The 17,360-nt window shown below is 30.1% G+C and overlaps 3 protein-coding genes across 5 annotated transcripts; 1 reads left to right on the forward strand and 2 right to left on the reverse strand.

The window, feature by feature from the left end:
* Window positions 1-8,371: 8,371 nt before the first annotated feature.
* On the reverse strand, window positions 8,372-9,416 carry LOC127074965 (uncharacterized). Its single transcript, XM_051016389.1, has 5 exons — window positions 9,323-9,416; window positions 9,116-9,236; window positions 8,852-9,022; window positions 8,713-8,775; window positions 8,372-8,614 (listed from the first exon to the last, which is right to left on the reverse strand). The coding sequence occupies exons 2-5, from the start codon at window positions 9,149-9,151 to the stop codon at window positions 8,441-8,443; spliced, it is 444 nt and encodes a 147-aa protein (XP_050872346.1). The 5' UTR covers window positions 9,152-9,236; window positions 9,323-9,416; the 3' UTR covers window positions 8,372-8,440.
* Window positions 9,417-10,184: 768 nt separating this feature from the next.
* Window positions 10,185-10,877, reverse strand: LOC127136965 (uncharacterized). Its single transcript, XM_051063468.1, has 3 exons — window positions 10,737-10,877; window positions 10,503-10,625; window positions 10,185-10,256 (listed from the first exon to the last, which is right to left on the reverse strand). The coding sequence occupies exons 1-3, from the start codon at window positions 10,875-10,877 to the stop codon at window positions 10,185-10,187; spliced, it is 336 nt and encodes a 111-aa protein (XP_050919425.1).
* A 1,407-nt stretch (window positions 10,878-12,284) lies between these two features.
* On the forward strand, window positions 12,285-15,060 carry LOC127074967 (uncharacterized). Of its 3 annotated transcripts, none has more exons than XM_051016392.1 (4): window positions 12,286-12,382; window positions 12,473-12,544; window positions 13,097-13,627; window positions 14,773-15,060. In XM_051016392.1, the coding sequence occupies exons 3-4, from the start codon at window positions 13,123-13,125 to the stop codon at window positions 14,826-14,828; spliced, it is 561 nt and encodes a 186-aa protein (XP_050872349.1). In that variant the 5' UTR covers window positions 12,286-12,382; window positions 12,473-12,544; window positions 13,097-13,122; the 3' UTR covers window positions 14,829-15,060. The 3 variants fall into 3 exon arrangements, with proteins under 3 accessions (XP_050872348.1, XP_050872349.1, XP_050872347.1); XM_051016390.1 differs by having other exon boundaries at window positions 12,288-12,382; window positions 13,013-13,627; XM_051016391.1 differs by lacking the exon at window positions 12,473-12,544 and having other exon boundaries at window positions 12,285-12,382; window positions 13,013-13,627.
* Window positions 15,061-17,360: the final 2,300 nt, after the last annotated feature.

The raw sequence follows: 17,360 nt of genomic DNA on the forward strand, positions 1-17,360 counted from the left end.
TCAACCGATCAAATTCTCTCTTGTTCTTCACTCTTCACTCGAGTGAATCAATCAACCTTGATTGCAAGATTGTATCGCTGCAGAATGATGATGAAAACAAGAAAAGAAAATTGAATTGGGGAAAGAAAAGGGTTAGAGTTTATCGAAAGAGGGAAGAAGATGAATTAATTCTATAGAGTTTCTCTCTGCTCACAAACTGTGATTCTTTATTCCATTTGCAACTGTAAAATTCAAGTGTTTATAATAATAGAGGTTACTCCCTATTTATAGATTTTGAGTTTGCTTGCTTCTCAAGCAAGGCCTAAAACTAACCTAACTAACTCAGCTAAACAAACAAATAAACTTAAGTCTAACATCACTGTCAAGATACTCTTCGGTATTTCAACATCTAGGTGATTCGACACTTCTTTGCTTTTGTCGAACAACCTATTTCGATACAAGGAATTACAATTCAACACTCATTCCAGTCTCTTTGCTTACCAATTGGCTCACTTCCATATAGAAGAGTCAAGGCGTTCTCAGCCCTAGAAGCACCCGTTTATGGTATGCAAACACATCAAACTTTATTATAAAATATATCAAGCCAGCCTAAATCTGCAGGATTTCCATAATTTTAAGCTACACATATAACACAACAATAGTAACGTATCGAAGCATTAGTCCTACAAGGTTGGTGTTATGTGTTCAAGAATAATAATACTTTAATCAATCAGTATAAAAAAATAAATTAGTATAGGAAACCAACACCGTGCATACCATTGCTATGTTTTACTTGAAGAGGAATACAAATAGTTGGTGAAGGAAATAAAACGAAGTGGTGGCCAGATGTCAAGCAAACATGATGTGTTTGACACCGCTGCTGTGAAGCAGATAATATAAGAGAAAAAATCCTAATGGGAATTTTTTTTGGAGGCAGAAAATAAGAAACAAGTTTCCAAGACAGAAACCAAAGGTTAACTGTTAGTTTTGTGTTTCTATTTCAACAAAATAATTGCACTTAGAATCTTCATTATTTGCTTAACTGCATTTGATTAATATCAGTTATGTTTTAATATGTGAAGTATAACTTTTTATCTTTTCTAATTTACTGGTTCTTTTCAACGCAAGTTTTATCAATTTTGATCTTGGAAGTTGTTGCCGATGTGTTTTTATGAATGAAAGAGTTCATCCAGGAAAGAATTAAGTCCTCAATATTAAAACTGCTTATAAAATAGAAATTAAGTCAATCAAAGTCAATGATGAAAATATTGAAAGAAATATGGTTGAAGTCCGACATCGTTTTTTCAATAAATAAAACATTAGTGTTTACCTATGTAAAACAAACATATTATGATGTTTAATTATGAGCGGAAGAATTTGACTTACCTTACAAATCAAAATTATTTTTTAAATATTAAAATTTGTATTAGTAAATAATTTTCAAGTAAATTTCTAAAAAATTAAAAAAAATTATTAATTAATTAATTAGAAAAATATTAAATAATAAATAATCATAGTCATCAACTCATCAAAAATAATTTTTTTGTTTCAATCATCTTATAAGTTCAAAGATCAAAAAACTAATTTTTAAAATAAAAGGATTAAAAATTAAAAAACATGAAAGTAAAGGATGAAGATTAAAAATACATTTAAATTAATTTTTTTAATGTTAATAAAAGAGAATTTTAAATAGTTTTTTATTGCAAATATATTTGTCTCGTCGTTCACTTTTTTACGCTTTTAATATATATTGTTTATGATACTCCAACCATTTTTAGTGATTCATTTTCAATTAAATTATTTTAAAAAATTATAGTTAATGTATTTTATAAAATTATCAATTTTATATTATAATTATTATCATTTTTATTTTAAAATTATAATTTTTTTTTTCAAAATGGAATAAATTATTTAATAACAAAATATTTTTAGCGAGTACCAATTATACATTCCAATAATTTTTAAGTGATTTACTAGAAAAAAAAGTGATTATAGTTAATATAATATAATTGATTTTACTTTTATGTTAATGAAATTAAAAACAATTATTTTAATCAATTATTTTAATCAATTATTTAATGACAAATATTTGTCACATGTATTAATTTTATTATACATTATAGTTAGTTTATTTTTTGCATTCTTATTTTTATTTTGAATTTATGAAACAATGATAAAATTATCTAATTAATGATAAAAGAATTAGTCCATAACTAACTTATATTATGTATTTAAAACTATAAAAAGGATTAGTTTATATCAGATACCTATCAAACTCGATTAAATATTAATTATGAGTTTTAAAATTAAAACTCATATTTATCAAAAAAAAATTAGCTCGTTAAAAAAAAAAAAGTCAAATACTCATTATGGCTAATACTTAATCGCCTCACTAAAAAAATAAGGTTACCTTTTTCATTAACTTTTGTCGCTTTTTATATTAGATATTATATAAAACTAATATTTAATTATTTCGCATTTTGATTTATAGATTTTTTTTAAAATAACCATCTAACATTGACGCATGCATTGGGCTCCTCATGAGGAGGCGTCAATGCTATTGGTGCATGCATTGACCCTCATGAGGAGGCGTCAATGCTCCTGGCGCCTAAATGCATTTTGGATGGTGGGCGTCAATTCATCTGGCGCCTGCATGTTCTTTCATGTGAGCGTCAATCCCTCAGGCGCATGCATGTGTTATATACAATTGATGTTCCGTCTCTATAAATATGACACATTGGATGCAATATTTTTCACTCAAAATCATCTCTTAATACCATAATTTCTCTAGTTCAACCATCATCACCTTCAAGTTTCTTTGTTTTAACAATGTCTGCATACATTCAAAAACAAAATGCTGATGTAATATTTTTCGCCGTTGCGGCTCCGATACAGATTCAACTTTGGAACACAGATACATTTGGACGTCTTAATCGGACGTTGTACAGTTGGTTAGAGGGAGAAATTGGAGAGGGTGAAAGGATTAGAAGAATACAATGGTTTGTGTCCACGTTCAACCAAAACATAGAAATGCGCGAATGAGTGGATATTAAGACCGACTAAGACGCTCGTAGGATGATGCATTACATGTTCAAAATTGTTTTGATGGTTGTAATCGCATAGTTCTTGTATTGTATTTCTTATAATTATTTGTGTTAGTGTTTATGTAATGGTGCTTTCGTCACAGGCGTCTAATATGAAATAAATTTAGTTTTTCATATATTGCAATAGAGGTACATGTAAATTTATCTGGTTGTGCTCATTCCAACACTAGGACAGTCATTACGATTGTGACATGGATGACGGCATGAACTACATAGTCTAACCATTTTGTTCGCCGTATCCATTTCAGTTCGGATCTGGGTGCTGCTTGGGCGACCCTTTTTCTTCCTTCGCATAACTTCGTTGTGCCAGACGATGTCTCCTTGATATTCTGGCCAATAATCCTCTTTTTCCACTATGGAAAAACTATTTTTATAAACATTTGAAAGGCTGATGACTTTGAAAACTCCAGATAGCAAGTAGGATGGATCTCTTCGAACCTTTGAGCATGCCGCAATTACATGGGAGTAGGGGGTACGAAAGGCTTGGAACTTTCCGTAGTCGCACCAACCTCTATCTAGTTCGACTCTGTAATGTCCCATCGGCATGTCCTCATTGTAATCCATGGACTCGGCAACACTATACCAACCTTTATTTCAGTCAAAGACCGTAACCACGCGTGTGTTTGCTTTGGCAGCTTTATGTTTGATGAATTTCATTGAAGCATGACTAAACAACTGTCCAGATTGCAACATTGAACTCCATTTTAAGCGTCTGGTTTCAAACAGCGCCCCTAGCCTGAAATATGTTGCCTGCACCAAAGCGGTTATAGGTAGGCTACGAATGCCTTTGAAGACAGAATTCATTGATTCCACAAGATTTATTATCATGTTGCCCCAACGCTGATCGTTGTCATATGCCCTAGTCCACTTCTCCAATGGAATACTATCGGTCCACCGTACTACATCTTCGTTTGACAATCTTCTTTCCTCGCGGTAGTGTTTGAAAGAAGGTTCTGATAATGCGTAACCTGCATTGACAACCTTCTTCCGCAACGTCTTATCTTTGATTTCCCGCATGAAATTCTGAGCAATATGTCTAATACAGAACACATGCGTCGAAGGATGATTTTGCCATTCGTTATCAATGTTATTATATGCACTGATGATTGAAGGGTGTCTGTCGGAGATCAAACATAAGTTAGGCTGAAGTGTAACATGCAATCGGAGATTTCTTAGGAAAAAACTTCATCCCTCAGCAGTCTCCCATTTAACTAGGGCAAAGGCGATTGGAAAAATGTTGTTGTTCCCATCTTGTGCCACTGCCATCAGTAACGTTCCTTTGTATTTTCTGTACAACCATGTACCATCAATTTGTATAATTGGTTTACAGAAAGAAAAACCTATGATACATGGTTGATACGCCTAGAAGAGACAGTGAAATATTCCATTTCCAACAGCACACGTACCATCTGGTGTATACGCGAGCAATGTTTCCAACTTGACAATAGGTGTCAGAAACACGCGATTGTAGTCTATCGCAATCTATTGGACCACATTGGACATGACGATGTAATAATCCTACCCAACTATATTTTAATTTAAAAATACTTATCAAATTATTTTCCATCTAATCGTTTCGTATTGTTTTACAGTTTATCTGGAGGCCATATCTAGGTATGGATCATGATGTGAACCATGACGATGCTCCAGTTTGGACAGCGAAGACACTGATTATCCGATTCACTACGGTGGAAATGCACCAGAGTGACCGGGTCAAACTGTAGTTCGACATGCTACGTCAGATTCCAGAATCTCCTACATGTTTAGGGAATTGGCATCAAAAAAGGGTTGATGCACAATTGTATTATTCTGACTGGAGAGACTTTGCAAAAGAGACGTGTCGTCAATGGAGGAATCGATGACAACACATCTTAAACGAGTCAGTCATCCATGGTGCAAGACCGAGTCAACAATATATGGTATGGTTTAGGTCGATAATAACTCAACAATTTGTATCTGAGCTGCGGTATATGATGGATCCACACCAACTTGTTTCGTCATCGTAGGCCCCATAATAATTCCCCACCCAACACCAATGTGAACCCACCTAAACCCAACAATCAACCACACAACATTTGTCAAATACCGCTGGAACTTCCGCCGGACCTTCCCACCAGCCATCGCTCGATCAGGTCAGTACACAAAGACCTCAAACACCTCAAGAAAATCGTAGGAGACCTCGGAGACAAACTAACACACCTGGATGTGGAACATGGGGCGTTATAATCGGCCCGATCATTAGTTTATTGTCAGTCCAATGTAACCAATTATTACATCATTAATAAACTTATTTTTTTCCATTACTATTTTTTATTTATTAAATAAACAAAATTTAAAATTTAAAATTTAAAAAATTTAAAAAATTTAAAAAATTTAAAAAATTTAAAAAATTTAAAAAATTTAAAAAAAATACAAGGGTTGTATGCGCCAGATGAATTGACACATACACCATCCAAAATGCACCTAGACGGCAATGCTCCTGACGCCTCCTCATGAGGGTCAATGCATGTGCCAATAGCATTGGCGCCTCCTCTTCATGCATTGGGGGTGCGCCAATTCATCTAACTCATCCTCTACAAAATCTGATTATTTTGATATTTTTTTTGAATTATTAATTATTTTTGATTTTTTTTTAAATAGATGGTTATTTTAAAAAAAAATCGATTTATAACTTTCTCATAAGCAATTTTAAATTTAGATTATATATGAAAGTAGGTTAAAATATTATATATAAAATATTATTAATTTTTATTTTATTTTTCTATAAAATAATAAGTTTTAAACTCACCCCTCATATAGAGCCGAACTCGATTCAAATAAAAACATTAAAAAATAGAGATTTTGAGCCTCCCCTTAAAATATGTATGTTTAGTTTTGGGCTTTAACAAATTTTTTGTTGACTCATTTATTTAAAACTAGTAAAGGACCCGTGCGTTCACACGAGTCGCGCAAGTGCAATAATTTATTTTAAAAAAATAAAATATAATATATTTTTTGTTATATATATATATATATATATATATATATATATATATATATAATATATATATATATTATAATATATATATATATATATATTATATATATAATATATATATATATTATAATATATATTAATATATATATATTAATATTATATAATATATATATATATATATAATATATTATATATATGGTTGGATCAACGTACACAAATTTATTGCATAAGAGTTTTTTTAATGTAATGGATGTTAAATGATCAATAAATGGGTTCAAAAAATTTCCACAAATAACTTTTTCCAGTTTGGGACATAATAAAGTAAAACATTATTAATTTATAGTAATATAATTTGCTTAATTTTTTGTGTATACTATATTAAGGAAATAATCAAAAAATATAATACAAAAATATTTTTACAATTTATTGATATATTGATATATAATAAACATTCCATTGTTAATGTTATGAATAAACATTCCATTTATCATTGAGATTTTGGACATAAGAAATAAAAATATATTTATTTAGTAATTGATGAAATTTTCCAATCTGTTACTAATTTGAGGTATAAAAGCGCAAATATTAACCTTCATAATAAATGATTATTTAACCAAAATACATAAACCATGTAAAAGAAATACCAGAACCTCATTTGTTTTAAAATATAGTAATGAATACTACCAAATGTTGAAATTAATTGCAATTGATACAGTAAGGTTTAATGCAACAAAAGATATTGAAACAAAAGGTTCACAATTTTAGTTAAAATTGTGAGAAATAAGTCCAGCAACAAAAATGATTTAACTTCGTACAATTCTTTGGTCCTTAAAAAACTGAGTTTATACAAAACCTGCCCGCAACCTTTTAGGAAGTGATGATTCAAAACCTGCCCGCAACCTTAAAAAACTACAATAATAACTAATTTGATTTCAGGATATTGATTTCATTTTGGAATGATAAGATTGCAACAACAATAAAATAACAGTAATATTTTTTAGTAGTATAAATAGGTAATTTATTTTATCACATTTTTCACTCACATCTAGTCTAAATTTGACCAATTTATTTTATTTAATTTTAATTTTGTTGTGTACACATTTTATTTGAAAATGAACCTCAATCAACATAACACATGCTCCAATTTTATGCAAAAATGGTGGAAGTCCTCTTTGTATCCCAAATCAACAAAATACCCCATATTTTGGAAATCCACCTCTTATTCCAAATCCACACCATAATTCAAGATTTCAAAATTCTCTTTTTATCCAAAATCCATAAAATAATTCACCCATTGGAAATTACTCATATCATACATCACCTTACCCAATGAAAAACTCTCTTTTAATGTATTTTGATATATTTGAATCAATTTTTTAATTATATTTTATATAATATATAGTGGGATTTAGTGGGACCCATTTTCTTAACCCACTTTAATTATTTACAATCATTTTCTTGTACAACTAAATGTATAAAGAATTGATATTCTTATTGATTTATTACAAATCATGCATAACATTAATTATCTTACGGCTGAATTATTTTAATACTCCACTGACCTAGCCAATAGAAAGGAGACAGTGGACATAATTATTCATTTCAACCCGCAACTATATTTTGGCAAATAAATAATTTAAATATGTTGAGTTATAATACTATATATGATGACGTGAGATTGGTAAAAGGTATAGTTGCATGCTTAACTTAATCATTTCAAACAAACAATGTAGATTTTCCATTACCAATCAAAAGACAATTCACTGTATATGATAATTATACCTTGTTTTTTTTTATAAATCCTTAATTCAGTTGAATGCAAGATTCAAACATTGCTCTAACATTTCTGAACTACCTGCAAAAAATTGTAAAAAAATGTGTTTCTATGTGTTTTCTATAATTAGTTTTGAAGGATTTCATAATAAATTTTTATGTAATTATTTTTTTAATTTCTAACACCATTAGGCATGCTGAAATCAAACATGACATGCAATAATCTATTTATAATTTAGTCGTATACACATATTTCATAAGATGACAACGTATTTTGTTATCAATCTAAAATACTTATTAACATTTGAAGATATGATACTCATATAAATTTTGTAGTTGAAAGAACACACAAAACACAATGTTCAACATAACAACATACGATTTTGAATAATTTCACACACATGAATTAAATACTCATTATCATCCTTTAAACCATACATGAAATATAAATGTCAATTGTAATCCCACAAAATAAACACTTCAAAAAAGTAAGAACACATCCTACAACCAAAACATGTCATGTTCTTAACAACTTCATACTTAAACTCATTCTGGTGCTAAAAAGTTCATAAAATATATTTCAATATCAAATTTCCGAAAATTCTAATTAAGAAGATGGTTCTATCTTTAATTTCTTGGATGGTTTGGTGCCTGATAATTGCGTAGCGCCAGACGCTTCAAAATCAACTTCTTCACCCTTGTCAGCAATTACAACATCCTTAGTCGGAGTCATTAGAATGATTGATTCTGGATCATTTTCACCAGATGCAGATAATGTTTGCTTGCAATATAAAAAATTAATTGTCAGATATAAAATGAATTGTAATAATACAATATTTATCATAGAAAATTATTATGTTAACAAATGAAGATACTTACTGCGGAAGTTTCCAAATTTTCTTTGTTAGGGACCAACTTTGCATATTCAGTTTTAGACTGATTCTGCACATTGAAACATCGAATATTTATTATACTTGTTAAATGTTTAAATAATACATGAATTAAGTGAATATTATACGTCTTCTACTATGTAGTCATTTTCAATCTCTTTAACAAAGGCTTCATCATCACAAAGCTTCCAAACAGACGCTTGGGAAAACGTTGGATGCACCTTAACTCTAAAAGCCATTTTCTTATTCAACAGCATTTCAAGCTCATCAGGATAAACCATTGGATCATCTTCTCCATTCTAATGGAAAAATAAAATATCAACCATGAGTGATAATCTGAACTTTACAACTCGATAAACTATTAACATTTTAACTTATGTATAACAATGTACCTCCACCATAGAGTTATGCATAAATTCAGCAATCATTCCAAGTATAGCAGCACATTCGGAATCCCAGAATACAAATCGATATTTTGATTCACCATTGCTAACATATATCTCAATCTTGTACCTATAGTATTTTAAGCGAAGAAAATAATATGATTAATAACAAATCCATTACCAAATTTATTTGCAATTCATCTAGATTATATGTACCTTGGTATAGGCTGTTCGACTTTTTGCCCACATGAACATTCATAAGCTTTTTCAGGATTAGGTGCATTCGAAGAACACCTTGTGCAGCCATAATAAAACCATCCATACTTTGAGACAGCAAATTTCAATGTGGTTGCTACAGTAACACATAAAGTTTCCTAAAAGTAAATCAAAAATGATATTAATTTCAAAAAGCAAACAATATAATTGTAATAGTAAAGATAAATTCGGCTCTATAGTATTCAACTTACATGTTTGATTTTGCAGAACTGACTTAAGGACATACATTTCGCATTATGAACAAACCTTTCTACTGGCGAATACTGAGAACCACTAGACCAATTAGAAAGAGATTTTGCAGATTGAGTAGGCTTCTCCTTCTGTTCATTAGTAGGCAACCTATAGAAATAAGATTGTTTTTGAAATTAAAAATTATGTATAATAATCTGAATATAAATAAATAAAATCCATACTTAGACATAAAATCTTGAATTTCAGGGATGTCTTCATTTATCAACAATTTGGAACCACTCCATGCATTTGACACTGCAAATTGTATAATTAATATAAAAATTATTGAACGTATAATGAAAAATACAAATCAGCTATGTATTTATAAAGTCTGATAGTGTAATACCTTGGCCATCTTTTACCATTGCATGAGTGAGCAGAATTACAATAGCTCCATTGTTTTTAGGATCATTGTAGTAAGTCAAAAAATTTGATCCATAGATTTCCCATAAATTGCAATTTATGCAATTACCCCTATTTTGCAATATAAATAAACAATATTATATGATGAGATTCAGTGATGCAAAATATATAAATTTATCAAACACATAAGTTATAAAAACAATGCGCATTACTTCAAATCTTTCAGCACAACAGAAACAACAACTTTCTTCCCCGGAGTGTTGGATTGGATATGGTTTATCTCAATAACAGCACCAATAATTTCTACATTAAAGTAAGGTTCATTATTGAATGTGTTTGCAAATATATAAGTTATATAAGTTATAATAGAATTTAAATTACCTTCCAGTCTATCGGTTTTGCATTTGCCTTGAAGTATCTCACCAAAATCTTTAAAGAAATATCTTTTAGGTGGAATATTTTGAAGTTCGATTGCCTTCATTGTGGTACCACCAAGAAACACAATTTTTTTTGAATGATCACATACCTTCCACTGAAAATCATTGTTATAGACACTGCCATTATTTATAATGCAGGTCATATTCTCCTTAATGACCTCTTTCCATTTCAGTAAATGGTCATGACGAATAAGAACCTGAATTCGATCACCCTAACAAAATGAAAATAATCTTCTTTTTATATGTTATACAAAAAAACATTTTGTTGTAATTACTAACTATCATACAAAAATCTATACTTAAAAAAAAGAAAAACAATTTACCAAGGAATCCATAACAATCATCTCCAAATGTTCAATACCCTTATTATTCACAACACTCCAAACATCCAGTATTCGAACAACAAGACGCCAAGTTTCTTTTGAGTCATTGATGTCTTTCACAGAATCAACCTTTCTACTCATTTTCACTGAAAAAAAATCAAAAATTAATGTAACTGCAAATTTAGATGACTATAAAATTACAAACCTAATAATCTGGAAAAAAAAGAGTATATAAATTTGATAGAGGTGTGTGGCAAAATACTGAAAAGGATCCAACCTTTGATGTTACACATATATAACATCGTTTTGATTGTATAATTATATGTTATTAAATTATAACTTTAAATTAAAAATAACTATTTAATATAGTTGATTAATATTAATTGAGTAATTTAATATTATTGTTAATTTACCTACCAATTAATTATTATTATTGATATTTACCCGCCATATATGATAAGAATATTTTTAAAATTTAAATAGTATATTTATTATTTGATTTGATTTGATTTAATTGAGATCCAAACTCTATAAATTAAAATCAGTTACTTATTATGAACAATAATATAGGGTCATTCCAATGTCAATCTATTATTAATTGAATTATACATAGATGTAATTTTGCAATAACACGCTCTATAAATTAAAATCAATGTAAACCTTTAAAGAAAATTCATTTTGTCAGTATATTTAAAGTAACGATAAATTAAAATCTTATAAACCTTTAAAGTAAATAACTCTATAAATTAAAATTAGTATATTTATTATTAAAAAAATTCATTTTGTCATTTAAAGAAAATCAAGTAACGATAATATTTGGCAAAAAAAACTACAATAATAATTAATTTGATTTCAGAATATTGATTTCATTTTGGAATGATAAGATTGCAACAACAATAAAATAACGGTAATATTTATTATTAAAAAAAATTCATTTTGTCATTTAAAGAAAATCACGCAACGATAATATTTGGCAAAAAAACTACAATAATAACTAATTTGATTTCAGGATATTCATTTCATTTTGGAATGATAAGATTGCAACAACAATAAAATAACGGTAATATTTTTTAGTAGTATAAATAGAGTTTAATACGAAATTACTTATAGGAACATGAAAGTAGCTGTATTATGGAATATAATTAGGGTAATTAAGTAATTATGGTGGTAATTAATTTTTATATGTAATTAGGATAATTAAGTAATTATGGTGATAATTAACTTTTATATATTTATTATGTTTAAAAACATTAAAAAAATAGAGATTTTGAGCCTCCCCTTAAAATATGTATGTTTAGTTTTGGGCGTTAACAAAATTTTTTTTGACTCATTTATTTAAAATATAAAAAGTTGAAATGTGAAAAAAAAATTATATAAAAATGAAAGGTTATTTAATCATTTAGTGAGAATATATTTTAAAAATAAGAAAAATAAAAATAAAAAAGTAAAGTGGGGGTGGAATGGTAGTTTTGGTGATATATTAAGTTTTAGGAGATGAATTTCTAAATAAAAATTTGCAAGTAGGGTTTTTTATTCCCTCAGTGACTAAGTCTTCACTCTAAAATTTAAAAGAAAAAGAAGTTTTGACGGTGTCTTCTTCACTACACCTCACAAAGAAATATAACCATGGAGTGACGAGTTACCGAGTTAGGGTTCTAAACTCAACTCACTTTTTCATACATTCTCACACCCTATTTTTCACTTCCCCCATTATTCTGCCATTTTTCTTCTTCCAGATATTCCGTTGATACGAGAACAAGCATGTAATACGATTATTCTATAATCTGAATGAGTTTCCAACTTCAAAGGTCTCAAGTCAATTTACAATAGCCTTTCATTCAGTTCTTTGTTGTTGATTTTTGAATATTATTTTTGAATTCACATAAAACTATGAACTTTCCTATTATAATAATAAAGTAATGAACTTTCTCTGCATTTTTTGGGAGTTTCTGTGAATGTGATATGTTTGAAGATTTTTTTTTGGCAGTTATGATGAAGTTGGTTTAGAGAATTCTGCAAAGTTAAAATGTTAACTTTTTTTTCTTTTAATTATTATTATTATTATTATTATTTTATTACTATTATTAGAAACTTTAATGGTGATGACTTTTACATTGTCAATACTTGGTTTTGCTTTTATTAAATTTATATACTTAGTGGATTTGATAATTTTTTAAATTTTTTTTGATGTTCTTTTTGGTTGAGTTTGTATATTATTTATACCACATTTTCCATTGATAGTTTTTCTAATACAGTGGTGTCACTGCAACTGGCAGGAACCACTCATCATTTCAACTCTTAATTGACTTTAAAGTTAGAGGCTTTTCCCCTCACTGATTCACAAACCTTCAAAAAAACAGCTTTACTTTGGGTTGGAATTGAAGGCATGGCTGTGTCATTGAACCCTTTTTTATCATGGAACATGTGGGGTAGTGTTGGTGGTAGGAGGAAAAAAGAGAAAGAGGCTGTGTCTAATGGCTCTTCTCTGAATCCATCAACAAATTCGGAATGGAATCTTGGTTTGGTGAAGGAAAACAACAAGGTTACACAACCACGACCACATAGGAAGGTTAGAAGGAAAAGACAGGACAAAAGGGAAGAGACGGGAATCGATAGAGAGTTTGATGGTGTGTTTGTGGCATCTGATGATAGTGGTGATTGGTGTTTCTTGTCTGGTTCTGAATCTGATGACTCCGATTGGTCTATTGGGTGGTTGGAACCTCTTGGTTCTGATTTTGAAAGCAGTGATAATGATCGTGATGATGATGAGTCTGGTGCTGATAGTTTTGCTGTTTTGGTTCCTTGTTATACACCTGGCTGCAAAGAGGTTGAAGGAACAAACAAGGTGCTTTTGAGTGCCCTTAAGAATCTCCCCAATGGATTTGCTTCAGGTAATCCTTGATATTAGAATTCTTAGTTTTTTCTTTGAATCAATGGAATTTGGTATTTGAGTAAATGATCATTTTGGTTATTGTATGTGTTGGTGTTCTAGCTAGATGCTGACTTAACCAAAACTAGAAAAAAATTTAAACGTGGTAAGGATGAATCCTTTGGCTCTGTAGTAACTACATTTCTGAAAAAAAGCCACACCGACGCCGACACTTTTGATTACGTTCAATTTATACATTTTTTTAAATTATTACTGGTGTCGACATTTGAGTGTCTGCTTCATAGTCCTTTGGTAAATCCTGGGTTAAAAATTTCTTGGCCGGACTTTACTTACCTCTCGGCTGAACCTTGGATTGCCAGAGTCGTTTTTTCCCAGGAACTAAAGAGTTAGACACAAAGGATGACTGTTAACTTTTTTTCTGTTATGTTTATTGGCACTTGGCAATTTTTGGTTAACTAAAAAAGCACAATGATTTTGAGGTTTGTTTTTATTGTTTGGCCCATCTGTTGACATCATTGTCTCTTTCTTGTTCTAGTTTCTAGGACTAATCTGGCTTGTTTTTCCTCCTCCTATGGAATTCTAACTGTATTCAGATATAATATAGGTCTGGTTGAGGTTTTGGTTTGGCAATCAATTTTAAAGTGTTACTTTTATGATAGTGGGAAAGTTTAGGAAGTTCATAATTTGACTTAAGGTCCTCAATTCAATATTAAAACTAATTTAACTAAAGGAATTGATTCCAAACTTGGCAATGACATCTTTGTCAATAGCATCATCCCGAACACTTTTTTCGCCCTCATTTATTGCTTGTTTCTTGGGTTGCTTTCCCTTTGTTGACTATTGAGCACAAGTTCAGATTGTTACCCTGGGGCTGCAAATGTTCAAATAATAACCAAGTAGAAATAAAATTTTGATATTAGTAGATCCATCCTTTGTTTTCCTTTGAACTATTATTATTATTTACTTGTTTATGTAGAAATGTTTCCCTTTTCTACTTATAGAGTTGTATTATTCATTGTTAGAGTTTCCGGTGATTTTACGGATTGATCTATCGCACTATATGCGGTCCTATCTACCCTTAAACCGACCTTTTAAGTTATATGTTATCCAATAGTAATAATTTTGAAATTCTAATTGTTTACATAGATGGGAAGAATTACATGGAACAATGGCTGGCTTCTCTTCAAGGTTTTGGAGCTTAGTAAGAAAAAACAACTTCTTCACAATGATGGTCCTTGCTAACAAACTGCTTTTTTTCTCTCTCTGTCACTTTTCTCTCTCTAGGTGTAGAAAATACTACCAAAGTTATTTTATTTTTTGGAAGGGCATTAGAATTCTAATCATTGATAAACTGATACATTTGGGACATTTATGTTATTTATATTCATTAATGCTGCAATCTGCATTTGGCATAAAATGAAGATTTTTTCACTATGGCAAAGTTACAAAGCAAAACTGAATGCCAGTTTTCTTTTTGTTCTACAATTGGGTTGTTTTTTCCATCACTTTAATGTTATCTACAATTGTGGAATGATCTTTTAATAAAACTGTGTGCCATGTAGTAATGTATTGGACCACATGTAAAAGTTTAAAGTTGTAGTGAAACTAGTTATGATTGATCACGAGTATGTGGGTGGAACTTTGGTGGATGAAAGAGATTTGTAACAGAAGGTTCATCTCTACGTTACATTTTCAATCAATTTGTGACTTGGTGCATACTAAAAGTAAAATCATCTATTAACTTGTAAAATGTTAATTAGAGTAATGACTAATGTCTCTATTGATACTACTCTAAAATGTTAATTAGAGTGTGTAAAATGATCCTAAAAGGAAAAAAATATTTGGGGGTTACTTTTTCATGAGCATAAACCACAATAAAATTTGGGGATTACTTTTTCACCGTTAGAGTTCTTCCATCATAGTGAAAAGATACAATTGTCTCTAGTGTTTGGAGATGCATTTCTGGACGCACATTTTTTACATATTTCTCAACGCAAGTTTATGAGGGGACTTATTTTGCAAAAATTTAATTTGGAGATGCATTTTTGTATGTGTAATAAGTTAATCTGGTGATCCATTTTCTAGAATGTCACTAACTTAAAAAATACAATATGAGCTCTTTCTCATCCATTTAAGTTTCGACCATTTGAGTTCTTTCTCATTCATTCAAACTTCTCATGCATTCAAGTTTCTACCATTTGAGTTCTTTCTCATTCATTCAAACTTCTCATCCATTTAAGCTTCTCTTTCTCATCTATTTGATTCGGTAGGTTTTTCAAAAAAGATTCTTTTTTGTGTGTTTTGAACGAGTTTTTAGGTAAGTAATTGATTTAAGCTACATTAGATAGTAGTGCAGTCGAAATAGGTAGCCTAAAAGGACATGCATTTCCATTTTGTTGGATGTTAGGGCAACAATGAGGTATCTTTCATGGCTGAATATTGCAACTTCATCCGTAGATTCATCTCCGGATTTATTGCAACTATTTTCGGAGATGTATCTTCGGATTTGTATTTGGCTGAATTTTGGATGAATTTGTGACGTGACTTTATGGTTTTAATGCAGGTGTAATGGCTGAAAGCAACCCTGACAGAATTAAGCTCGATCGTGTATCCCAAACCACGTCTGTACGATGTGAGAGGGCCTCAGCCAGGACTACGAGGTCATGAGTCGATGATAACTCGTTTGATGGTTCACAATGTCGAGGTTTAATCCGCTGTCGCACATGGGTCAAAAATGAGTAATTAAGAACGGTAGTCTATGGAAGTGACACTCGAGTATCGTATCGCAAAGACTCTTGATAAATTAACCAAACAAGAAAACGAAATAAGGGTTTTTTGATTCGATTAAGAATAAGTGGTTATAAAATGTGATTATAAAAAGTGATTATGAAATAAGCTGAACTACTGGTTTGGTTTCCTAACTTATCATTGGTTAATATAATTTTCATGCCCTAAGCGGATTCTAATCCCTTTTCGATTACAATAACAATAACAAACGCATTGATACTAATATATGATATGTGTTCCTAATTTCTGAATTAAGCAAACATATTCTGAATTAAGTAAACGGGTTAAACACACGCGAATTAAGCAAACACAATTATAGAACATATATCAACCGAAATTAATCAACACATATTCTATAGAACTTGAATAAAGCATACAAGACATAGAACAAAATATTGAAAGGGAAAAAACATTTGAATGAAAATTAGGAAACCTCAAAGTATCGGCGGAAACCGATTACAGTAGATCAACCTTGTTAACTTTAGTTCTCCATAAAATCTTCTAAGCAATATTGTATCATCAAAATTCAAAATAAGATTCTTGTAGCAGTGAAATACCTAATATAATAAAAGGAAAATTCGGGCCTTATGGGATCTGACCCGAAAATTACAAAAACCGATCCAAACTAACTATTTTAATTAAGTCTGGACCTTCAACGAACTATTCAACCCTTCTTCATTCAGAATCTTCTTTTGACTTCAACATGAAACTCATAGTTCTTTTTCTTAGCTTTCCAATGCATATTAGGACGCGTCAATCCGACTCCTATAGCTCAAGTCATAATCTGCATTCTGACAAGGTATTAAATAACTATTTATGCTGAAAATAAAGTACGAAAACAAAATAAAGGAAAAAATAAATTTAAATATAAAGACACACTAAAATAGTAAAAATAATAGAATAAATTATAGAGTTTCCTAAGTAGAAAAGTAGAAGAATATGCATCA

Source organism: Lathyrus oleraceus, chromosome 4 (genome assembly GCF_024323335.1).
Source record: "Lathyrus oleraceus cultivar Zhongwan6 chromosome 4, CAAS_Psat_ZW6_1.0, whole genome shotgun sequence".
In the NCBI taxonomy this organism is placed as follows: Eukaryota; Viridiplantae; Streptophyta; class Magnoliopsida; order Fabales; family Fabaceae; genus Lathyrus; species Lathyrus oleraceus.

Excerpts from the sequence above, each read along its gene's own strand:
- LOC127136965 (XM_051063468.1), bottom strand. The coding sequence starts at position 10,877 with ATGAGTAGAAAGGTTGATTCTGTGAAAGACATCAATGACTCAAAAGAA. Across the intron at positions 10,626-10,736 it reads TGATTGTTATGGATTCCTTG|GGTGATCGAATTCAGGTTCT; the intron begins GTAAATTGTTTT and ends TCATTTTGTTAG. Across the intron at positions 10,257-10,502 it reads ACAATGATTTTCAGTGGAAG|ATAAACCATATCCAATCCAA; the intron begins GTATGTGATCAT and ends GCTGTTATTGAG.
- LOC127074967 (XM_051016391.1), top strand. The coding sequence starts at position 13,123 with ATGGCTGTGTCATTGAACCCTTTTTTATCATGGAACATGTGGGGTAGT. Across the intron at positions 13,628-14,772 it reads CCCCAATGGATTTGCTTCAG|ATGGGAAGAATTACATGGAA; the intron begins GTAATCCTTGAT and ends TTGTTTACATAG.
- LOC127074965 (XM_051016389.1), bottom strand. The coding sequence starts at position 9,151 with ATGATTGCTGAATTTATGCATAACTCTATGGTGGAG. Across the intron at positions 9,023-9,115 it reads TGCATAACTCTATGGTGGAG|AATGGAGAAGATGATCCAAT; the intron begins GTACATTGTTAT and ends TTTTTCCATTAG. Across the intron at positions 8,776-8,851 it reads ATGACTACATAGTAGAAGAC|AATCAGTCTAAAACTGAATA; the intron begins GTATAATATTCA and ends TTCAATGTGCAG.